Source organism: Nesoenas mayeri, assembly GCF_963082525.1.
Source record: "Nesoenas mayeri genome assembly, chromosome: 2".
In the NCBI taxonomy this organism is placed as follows: domain Eukaryota; kingdom Metazoa; phylum Chordata; class Aves; order Columbiformes; family Columbidae; genus Nesoenas; species Nesoenas mayeri.
Genome location: NC_137543.1, coordinates 96936429 through 96947211, shown reverse-complemented (window position 1 = coordinate 96947211; position 10783 = coordinate 96936429). Strand labels below are relative to the sequence as shown.

The 10783-nt window shown below is 41.4% G+C and overlaps 1 protein-coding gene across 2 annotated transcripts; it reads left to right on the top strand.

The window, feature by feature from the left end:
* The first annotated feature begins 118 nt into the window (after window positions 1–118).
* On the top strand, window positions 119–10581 carry ALDH5A1 (aldehyde dehydrogenase 5 family member A1). 2 transcript variants are annotated; one of them, XM_080339542.1, is made up of 10 exons: window positions 119–420; window positions 611–694; window positions 2291–2461; window positions 2755–2871; window positions 3272–3415; window positions 4001–4144; window positions 5591–5749; window positions 7092–7261; window positions 7883–7941; window positions 8102–10581. In XM_080339542.1, exons 1-10 carry the CDS (start codon window positions 121–123, stop codon window positions 8305–8307), a joined length of 1554 nt encoding a protein of 517 aa, XP_080195668.1. In that variant the 5' UTR covers window positions 119–120; the 3' UTR covers window positions 8308–10581. The 2 variants fall into 2 exon arrangements, with proteins under 2 accessions (XP_080195668.1, XP_080195669.1); XM_080339543.1 differs by lacking the exon at window positions 7883–7941.
* The last annotated feature ends 202 nt before the right edge of the window (window positions 10582–10783 follow it).

The window sequence follows — 10783 nt, the reverse complement described above, 5'->3', positions numbered from 1 at the left end:
CACCGCCACCCGCCCACCGCCCAGCTCCGCCGCGAGAGGCCGCTTGTGGCGCGGCCCCTCCCCCGGGGCGGTGCAGGCGGGCTCGCTCCGGGCTCCGCCGCCTGTCGCCGGTGCACGGCCATGGCGAGCCTCCTGCCGCAGCGGATTGCCGCCGCCCGCCGCCGCCTCCTCCGTCTCCCCCCGCCGGCCCCGGGTCCTGCGGCGGCGCGGCGCGGTAGCTCGGCGCTGCCCGCCGCCCTGGTGCGCCGGGGCGGCCTGGTGGGCGGCCGCTGGCTAGAGACGCCCGCCGCTTTCCCCGTGCAGGACCCGGCCAGCGGCGAGGAGCTCGGCCGGGTGGCCGACTGCGGGCCGGCCGAGGCGCGGGCGGCCGTGCGGGCCGCACACGAAGCCGGCGCCGCCTGGGGCCGCCTCCCCGCCAAGGTGAGCGGCGGCGGAAGATGGCGGCGGGGGGACCGCGGGCGGGAGGCGGCCGGGGCGGGCAGGTGCGGACCGGCGGGCTGCGGGGCCGCCCCGCGGGTTTTCGCGGCTCCGCTTCCCCCGCGGAGAGGCTGGTCGCAAGCGGCGCGGCCTCCCTGCGGGCGGCGGCCACGGCTGCCTTGTCTGTCCCCAGGAGAGGAGCGGGCGGCTCCGCAGGTGGTACGAGCTGATGCTGGAGAACAAGGACGAGCTGGCCAGGATCATAACGGCCGAGAACGTGAGTTTGCCGGGGCAGCGCGGGGGTGCGCGCTGCCGGCCTTCAGCCTTTTCGGAAATGTTGGCATTGGTATAAAGCTGACAGCCGTCAAAACGCCCCGTATGCATTTCACCACTTAGCCACCATGTATTTTTCCATTACTTAAAAAAAGTTGAGCCTGTCATGCTCATTGTGCATTCACATCGCTCTGTTACCCCGTTTCCCTGAAAATAAGACAGGGTCTTATATTAATTTATGCTGCAAAAGGTTCATACAGGTGATAGGGCATATAGGTGCATATAGATGATAGGGCATATTTTCAGGGGATGTCTTATTTTTCCATTAACAACAATCTACATTTATTCTCGAACAAAAAAAATCAACATTTATTCACATATAGTCACATCACATGCTGGAACATCATCATAACTCTCCAAACCCTGAATTCCATCGTGAATTTCTTGTGACTCTTATTTCGTTTAGAACCATTGGCCCCAGTTTCTCATGTCTAGCAATAGCGGTTTCCATAAATGAGCACCTCTTGTCCATGTAGCATGCTTCTAGTGCATTGGTAACGCAGTTGTCAGTTGTTTGTCAGGTGTCCGCTTTTCTTACTGAAGGGTCTGTCTGTCCTGCTGCATTCTACTGTCAATTAATTTTACTTTTTTTCCTGTATAGCTGCCTGGACACTATTTAAATTCACTTTATTCTGAACTGCAACTAGAGCTTATTTTTGGAGTAGGGCTTATATTTTGAGCATCCTCAAAAATCCTGAAAAATTATGCTAGGGCTTAATTTCGGGGTAGGTCTTATTTTTAGGGAAACAGGGTAGGTCATTGGAAAATATTCCAAACATTTGTCTTTCTGACATAACATGTAATGCATTATTTTGATGACAGTAATACCTAACAATCTGGTGGAAATCAGACCCACGTTGTGCTTCATGGTTTCAAAAGCATACATCAGCCCAGACCATGGTCATCATAGCAGAAATGTTTGTGTTTTATCATTTTCATTGACTGCATTGAAGAAATTGCAGTACTTCTAAAGCAAATGTAGAAGTTGGATTCACTCTGTACTTTGGTTTGCATCACAGAGCAATCTGGGAGCTCACAGGCTGGTATTCTTTCGGATAAAACCATGCTGGAAGATGCTTCAGCAGCTGCGGTGTGGTGTCCCAGCTGCTGATGGCCATTCAGTCCGTGCGATCGAACCTGGAGGTAGTCCAAAGTAATACTCACAAAAACAAACATCCCTGGCATGAACTTTAAATTGTTTTGCCATGACTTTTAACTGTTTTGCCAGGACTTACATCTTCTTCAGAACAGTAGTAGCAGCTAACTGCGGAGTTTGTAAATACATTTGCTATTTCCTCCTTGTCTGGGGCAGGTATGAATCCAGGAACAACATACAAAATGTTGACTATACAATGACAGTATATTGAAGCCGCACAACTATTGCTGCTGCGATCATATAGTCCTTTTTGGAGATCACAGTGTACATGATAGAGGATTATAAAGTACTCCAAAAAGAACAGGAACTCCAAAATGACTTGAATTTCTTTTTATTGTACCAGTCTGCTGCTTACAGTGTATCTTCAATATGATTTAATCAAAGGGGAAGCCTCTGAAAGAAGCACAAGGTGAAATCTTGTATTCTGCCTCGTTTCTGGAGTGGTTTGCGGAGGAAGCTCGCCGGGTTTACGGAGATGTCATTCCAGCATCTGCGAAAGACAGAAGAATCCTGGTGCTGAAGCAGCCAGTAGGAGTGGCAGCCATTATAACCCCAGTAAGCACAGCTGAATTTTTCAAATTGTGAAGGTTGTCAGTTCAGCCCAAAGAATGGGGCTTTGGCCTTACGGCTCCTCCAGCCCTGGCAAACACCCCTGTAGAGTTTCTTTTCTACCTTGTAATCGCTGCTTCTTGGGCTGGCAGTGGTTCATTGTAGTGTTCACTTGGGACAAAGCACATCATGCAGAGTTATTTAGGCTATTGCATAATTACAGCAAATGTCAGCTATTTCTTCAAAAACAGGAGGTAAAATTTCCCCAACTTTGGTTGTACTTTTTTCTCTCATCCTAGTGGAATTTCCCCAGTGCTATGATTACCCGGAAGGTTGGAGCAGCTCTGGCAGCTGGCTGTACAGTGGTAGTGAAACCTGCAGAGGACACACCTCTATCAGCATTAGCTCTTGGGGAGGTGAGTGTTTATGCCAAGCTTGGCTTTAGCAGTGGGCTGAAGCTGTAAACAGGGAGTCAGAGGCTTTAAACATAGCTTTGGCCAGCTCTGTACGTGAAGGAAAGGCAGACTGGCTGACTTGATCAAGAGGTTTTAGGTTAGTAAGAATTTCTGAAGTTACCTCTAATACAGTCTAGAGCCTCAAGGAGAACTCATCTTTCCTTTGGTGGCTCTAAATGACAGACAGCTTAAACCTGAGCAAAGCTGCTGTCCTGACACCATGGCATCTGTTACTAGTTGTGCTATGCACTTTTGGCTTCCATTGACTTACTGGTTTCTTCAAAACAGTAAACAAAATTAAGTGACTATTCCTCATACAAAATGCACTGATAATGCAAATTCTGTGTTTCTTTTGTTGCAGCTTGCAAACCAGGCTGGAATTCCAGCAGGAGTGTATAACGTTGTTCCTTGTTCCAGACAACAGGCACCAGCTGTAGGGGAAGTTCTGTGCACTGATCCTTTGGTAGCCAAAATATCTTTCACTGGCTCTACAGCAACAGGAAAGGTACATAAGTGCACAGCATATTCTTGCAGATTATTACTATGGTTATACTAGAAAAGAAGGGTGAAAGTGTGTGCCTTTATACAGAGCCTTCTTTTGCAATTGAACCTCTCCTGTCCACCATAATCAGTAAGCAATCTTGTCACCATCTCTAAGGAAATCAATAAAACTGCAGAGTGTGGCTAGAAGATGACTGTATGCAGAATGAAGAAAAAGTCTGGTATCAAGGCAAATCTTAATGCCAAATTCCGTCAGATCTTGGAAAAATTTTGTAAGACTAGTCAAGATTTTTAGTACCGATAAAGAACAAGCAAACAAGAGTGACAATATTACTGTATAAAAGCGTGACCTGAACTAAAGTGGGTGAAATTTCTTCTCTTCATTATTTCTTGGCCAGAATTTCATCTCTAAAATTTAAATAAAGGAAAGTAGTCCTCACTTTTGTCGCAGGAGAAAACAGATGATCTAGCATTAAAGATGCAGATTAATTCCCTGACAGAGTTAAGGTTTTCACTGCCTTCTGTCTGTGGTTCCACAGTTCACATCTGGTAGAGGTACAGGTTTCTGTGTCTCCTCTGTTGTGCACAGATATTGCTGAAACATGCAGCTGGTACGGTGAAGCGAGTTTCCATGGAGCTTGGAGGCCACGCTCCTTTTATAGTGTTTGACAGTGCCGATGTGGACCGTGCTGTTGCAGGAGCCCTTGCTTCTAAGTATAGGAACTCAGGTCAGGTAAGAGTAATGTTTTTGTCATTGTTTCTGCAAAACGAAGAGCCGTACGTATAGCTGAAGCTGTAAATAAGCTATTTTATGAAAAAGGAAAGCATAGAACACTTAATTACGAAGAGGAGGATGCTGGAGCGGCACATGGCTCTGGGCAAGTTATCAGCAAGTCTGAATAACAACACTGTAAAATACCATGTATTTTATACTTGGCAGTCTATAATATCACTGAGAAGGAAAAGGTTCATTAGAACCCCTTGCAAGAGCATGAGAAGCGATAAAGCATTTTGTCATGTGCTTTGTCAGAATTAAATTTATTGGAGAACTTGAGCTATGAAAAGGCACCATCCTGCCTCAAGTCTCAGGATTATGTTTTATAACCTGCCTAGCCATTTTTTAAAATAAAGGCTTCAAGTCTAATTATAAATGTTTCTATGTGTAAGATTGTGTGTTCAATTCAAGTCTTTTTTTGTGTTCTGAAAGCACCCAGCAGGAGTTAAGGGGATTGAAATCTGTTAAGACACTCATGGATAGATTTTTCCATAATAAGTAGCTTTAAATAAGTGATAGACAGGCTTCAAGTGTACATTGTTTTAAATGTATTTTACTTAGAGTAAAAAAATGTTTAAGACCATCACTTTCCCTAACAGTCAGCTGAACAGGGCTGTGTGGAGACTGCTCCAGCTTTGTGAGCATTACCTCTAGACATGAACATGAAGTTGACGATCTCCAACCTGGGAGAAGCAGCAAGTTTTCATTGGGATCGGGAGGTCATTTGGTTGGGAAAACATAAGACTAATCTTGGCAAGAAAGAAAGGAAACAAAATAGAATGGAATGTGGACGTGGACCACTGAGTGATCAGATACAGATCAGACAAGATCTAACATAAAAGGCACCTCGGCTGCTGCATAGAAGGATAAAGTAGCTGTTACTTTTGAGAGGCTGTAGCAATCAAAATAGGATGCAGTCAGAGCAAAGGGGTAGCACAGATAAGTAGGCCATTCAAAGCACTTAAATTGCAGGAAGAAAGCCAATTCAAACTTAGATAATGAAGGACTTAGGAAAAATAAATGCACATCACCAAGTGTGATTTGGGGTTCTGCTGGTCAGTTCAGGATTCTGCAGTCTAATTGGAAGGTATTTTTTGCAGGTTCTGGACCTTGGTTGATCCATACATCAGAATCCATGTAACTCACAAAACCTTTTCCGAAGTTAAGTGACTTAAATGTAGCATTGTGGCATATTTCATGCACTGACAGCTTGTTAAAGTTGTATTTCTAAAGTAAGAGGGGTGATGAAAGAGATGGCAAAGCAAGGTAAGAGCTTAGGGTGAAGAAGAAGAGGCAGAGGACACATCACTCTAGTAACCTGACACTGTGGCACGGAGGCCAGAATGAACATGGATGGATTAAATACAATATAAACTACTGTTTGTTTTTCATGTTTGTTTTCAGACCTGTGTTTGCACAAACCGTTTCCTGGTGCAAAAAGGAATCCATGACAAATTTGTGGAAAAGTTTGCTAAAGCTATAGAAAGAGAACTACATGTTGGAAATGGATTTGATGCAAAAACTACCCAAGGGCCGCTAATTAATGAAAAAGCAGTGGAGAAGGTATAAATAACAGATTTCGTTTTTCACATCTTAATTTCCTTTTTATGATCCTAGAGTAACTTTAGATTTATATTTCACTTTTTTCATGCTTCGTTTGTTAGAGTGTATTTGCAGTGTGGCTGGAAGTGTGTTCTGTTCTCCCAGTCTGTGTATATGTATAGACGAACAGATGTGGCCAGTTAATGTACCATTCCCCTATTTCCATTGAGGGAAAAAGAGGTTCCTCTTTTAGGAAAAACTCATTTCTCCTGGTTACTTCCTAGCTGGTCTCAAGAACATTTACTGAAACTGGATACACTGTCAGAGTTGTGTGGTGATCCTCCAATTGTGAAGCACTGTGAATGACAACTTATTTTGAAGAACAGTGCTTCTCTTTGCGAAAGCTAAGCAAAATAATACATTTCAATTAAAAATACCAGAGCTCTGGATGTTGTAATCACTTGAAACCCTACATGCATGGTTTGGGTCTTCCATTTTGGATGATTCATGACTCCAGGATTTTTTTTTTAATCACATTAAGTCACATTTTCTATAGTATTTCACCCTTCCTGGGGTTAAAGATTATTAACTAATGTGATTCATACTTTCTACGGTCCTGTAGCTCAGTTATATGCAGGCTTGGTTTGAATCCCATTATACTTGAACGCTGCCAGATTCATTCTGTTTACAAAACAACAGAATATGAAAATATTCTGAGGTTTTGGGGAGACAAATGATACAATACTTTAATTTCTTTCCTTCATGCCTTCCTTTTGTGCATCACAGAAGTATAGTGTATGTCTGTGTATCATATACATCTATATATACAAATAAGCAAGCACTGTGTATAGTCACTGTCTTTCTGTAATTTCCAAAGACAGTAATCTAGGTGGAAACTGGTACTTTAGTTTTCTCTTTACGTTCTTGTCTTTGGATGAATTGTAGATATAGGGGGTAGAAAATGTTGTTGCCAGTATCACCTTGAAAGTTGTTTCTCTTTAAATGACATTCATGTACTTCTGTTTTCATAGTGCGTGATCACCAATATCAGGTGTACTTCTTAGCCCTGCAAAGACTTTTTCTCTTGTTAGATGTAATATTTAATTTCAACAGAAAAGCTGAATCTCTAATATCCATGAGACGGGTCCATACTCATAAATTATCCCTCTGAAATTATGGTAGACTGAGATAAATAAAAATTCCAGAGAAATTTTAAATAGTACTGCAAATGGTCTTCTGGAAATTCGAACTCTCTCTTCTAAATCTTCTATTTAATAGTGGGGAGTATTATTTCTTCAGTGGAACATACACTATTTTTCATTCCTACATGCTGACTTTAAAATTTTTGTTTTGCGTACCTCAGGTAGAGAGACATATTAATGATGCAGTTTCTCAAGGAGCATCTGTTGTGACTGGAGGGAAACGACACAGCTTGGGGAAGAATTTCTTTGAGCCAACATTACTTAGTAACGTTACAACAAAAATGCTTTGCACCCAAGAGGAGACATTCGGTCCTTTAGCACCAGTTATCAAGTAAGATTATCCATTTTCGAGATTAAAAATAGCAATTAAAAAAAACAATGAGAGATTATTTTGAATAAATAAGATCAGAATAACAGTTTGCCAAAAGATATTGTATGATCACACAAGTCTTGTAATAAGACTGGGATACACATGCAAAAACATTCTTTGGGCATGTGGTTTGTTTGTTTCTCTCTCTTGACTTGATTTTAGCATCTCTTCAACTTTTTGAAAAGTATTTTATTTTCAATTGTATTAGCAGTGAGGCAAGGGTGGATAGCATCAAAACCATCATTTTCATGATTTGTAGTATGAACTAGGAGGCAGGACTTTGCAGTTTTTCATGTGATTTGCTAGTCCTAAGTTTTTCTGATGGAAAATCAGTGGGCTAACCCATGTGAAGTAAATGTTTTAGGTACCAGTACTGAGGGAGGATAAAGGCAATTTTAACAACTTAACTGCAGTTTAAATTAAGAGAAGTGATGGAAAGTCCTCCATTGTTTCAAAGTCCAATTAAATTAGATGTTTTGCATCTTGACTTTTTTACTTCTGATAAGGCTGCTTTCTTGTCAGTCTGCAAGACAGTAGATGAACTGCAGGGCTCATTTGTATTTTTTCTCTTTATATTGACAGATTTGAGACTGAAGCAGAAGCTATTGTTATAGCTAACGCAGCTAATGTAGGTTTAGCAGGTACGTGTTTCCATCAGACAAATGCATTTGTGTGGTTTTATGAGCTTTAGTGTTACAGGGTGATGATTTTCAATGTCAATAAGTCTTTTTTTTATACTCTTCTGCAATTGTGCTTCTTGATTTTAATTTTCATTCCGGTATCTCTGTGTCTGCATGGCAGGATATTTCTACTCCCAGGATCCAGCTCAGATCTGGAGAGTGGCAGAACAGCTGGAAGTTGGAATGGTCGGTGTTAATGAAGGAATAATCTCCTCGGTGGAGGGTCCTTTTGGTGGGGTAAAAGAGTCTGGCTTAGGGCGAGAAGGTTCAAAATATGGCATCGATGAATACTTAGAAATAAAATATGTCTGCTTTGGAGGCTTGTAAAAATCTTCATAAAGCACAATCCTAAGAGCTTGGAACAGAGTGTTGTAGTTTTAGTAAGCTTCTTGAACCAGAAATATGTATGAATTCAACTTCTACCACCTTTACAACTAAGCAACCCTGTTCTGTATGTGTAGAGATATTTGCTGTATTCTGTGCTGCCACATAATTTTACATGTTCTGTATACATTCAGTTTTTCAGCAATATGATCACAATGTCCATCATTTTTAGTAATCAGTAGGGAAGAATCCACATTTATTCTTGTTGGATTACCCCTGTGTAACTGGGAGGACTTGGAGACTTGTGCATAATGAAAATAGATCGTAACCTATGGCAAGGGGAAACTAGACCACTATTTTCTACTGCCTCTGATGGTTTCAGCGTGGATGTGGGATGCTTTGGGGAAGGCAGTCTCCCATTAGAATTTTGTGTAAATATGTTTTCTAATGTGGTTGTGACCTTCTTTTAGAATCAGGTGTGTCTTTTTTTTTTTTTTTAATTGTGGAAGAAAGGAGAGGAATTGCTTTTAGCTTAAGCTGGGTATCCATGCAGGCAAACGACATCTTTTTCAGTGCATATTAATGCTGGCTGCAGAGCTGCCAGCTGTGCAGCTTTGGGCTTCTGAGCAAAGGGCTGTAATTTGTGCCTGACAGCTTGCACCCCTTGTTTCATGTCTGTGAGCCCCAGCAGTCCTGGGAACAGGACAGTCCAAGACAAGGAGTGGTTACACAGGTGTCAACTAGGGAGAAAGGTTTAAAACACTTTGAACATGGCTAACGTGTGACCTAATAAAGATTTAAATAGAAGTGATAGAGGTGAGACTTCTACACATCACCTCAGTATTTTGTCATCTTCAAAAGATGATGTAAAGCTTCCTTAATTCAAAATAAACAATGTTGTTTAAACATTATTTTAATGAAAGTCAAAGGAAGTACTTTAAAAAATGTACATTGTTAATAAATCAGCACTGCAGAGGCTAAAGGGTATAAATTTTGTTTCCTGTGTTGGTTAACTTTATTTGGTGGGGCTTTACCCATTAATTATTAAAAATAAAAGAAGGCAACAGAGCTCTTCTTCCTATACACTAATGAATGTACCTTGTGAAATGGAATATTTTAAGGTATTCTATCCAATCAGGCCAAGAGGTACCAGATAACACAAGACTTGGTGGGGTGGTGAGGGGGAAGCAAGCCAGAACTGAGTTTCACGGGAGTTTTTTAAAGCGCACATAAGGTAGCATTGACTGCTACTTTTTATTTCTAAATATTTTTTATGGTTATATTTGTGTAACACTTGAGACCAGGTGGGTCTGGAGCACATGAACTGTCAGTAGAGTGTGTGTGCATCATGCCAAGAAAAGGGTGGTTAAAGGACACTTACTGCCCTTCCAATAATTTCCAATGCACCAAAAATGCACATTTAAGATAGTGAGGACTTAATACCGTTACCAGTTGCAGCATTTGTGCTTGTTGCCAAGAACAAAAAAAAGAATGGCCTATTTCTACACTAGTTGCAAGAAGCTTTCTTATAGCCAACTTATAAGCTTACACTACCGAGTGCAGAGCCTGCCTGAATTTGGGGAATACAGTGTTGTGGAAGAGGAAGCTGTTTGCCAGCCTTGGCTGCCAATATGTTCTTACTGGAAAGATTAACTAGGCAGAAGAAGGTCATAACTTGGTGCCTGCATACCACAACTGCACAACTTAAAATATTTCTGCCTGTGAACTGCAGTATAAGGCCTAAATTAAAGTTATCTCATTTACTGCAGTATGACAGTGCAGTCTTGAATGTGGGTGTACTTCTTGGGACAGCGCAGGTGGAGGATAAATTCTTTAACCTGCTGCTCTATTAATTGCAGAGTTACTGATCTCAATGCATTGGTGCATCTTAAATCTTGATGTCTTTCCTGAGAATAGCACTGTTAAAATTAATGAGTAAATGTTTACTTTTTTGGTAGCAAATAATACCTTTTACTATGCCTGATAACAAGCACAAACCATAATTAAAGATAAAGTATGTTAATAAACTTTAAGAATACCTTTGTCTAGATTGGATTGTGGTTGGATTCCAGCATAGTATCATTGTGTCAGTAAGGTCAACATCAGTTAAGCACAAAATAATCCTAAAGTTGTCTTCATAGAAAAAGCTGTGATTCTTCAACAAAAGATATACTTGAATTCTCACACCTCATTTATGTTTATTACACTTGTGACAGTTTAGCAATTTCTGGATATTAAAACTGTGATGGAAAATATGTTTTCAGTTAATAAATAAGTTCTGTGACAGCACTGGATTTTGTGGTTTATTATAATACCTTATTCAATATTGAGTTGACAAACTGATAGCAGCCACATTAAGTTCAGTCTTGGATCTGCACAGAATTTTTTGTTCTGTCAGATTTAGTGCTGGAAAAAAGACACTTCTTTGCATCCACATGTTGGTGAGGTATAAGATCTGGGTTACCCCAATTACAGCCTA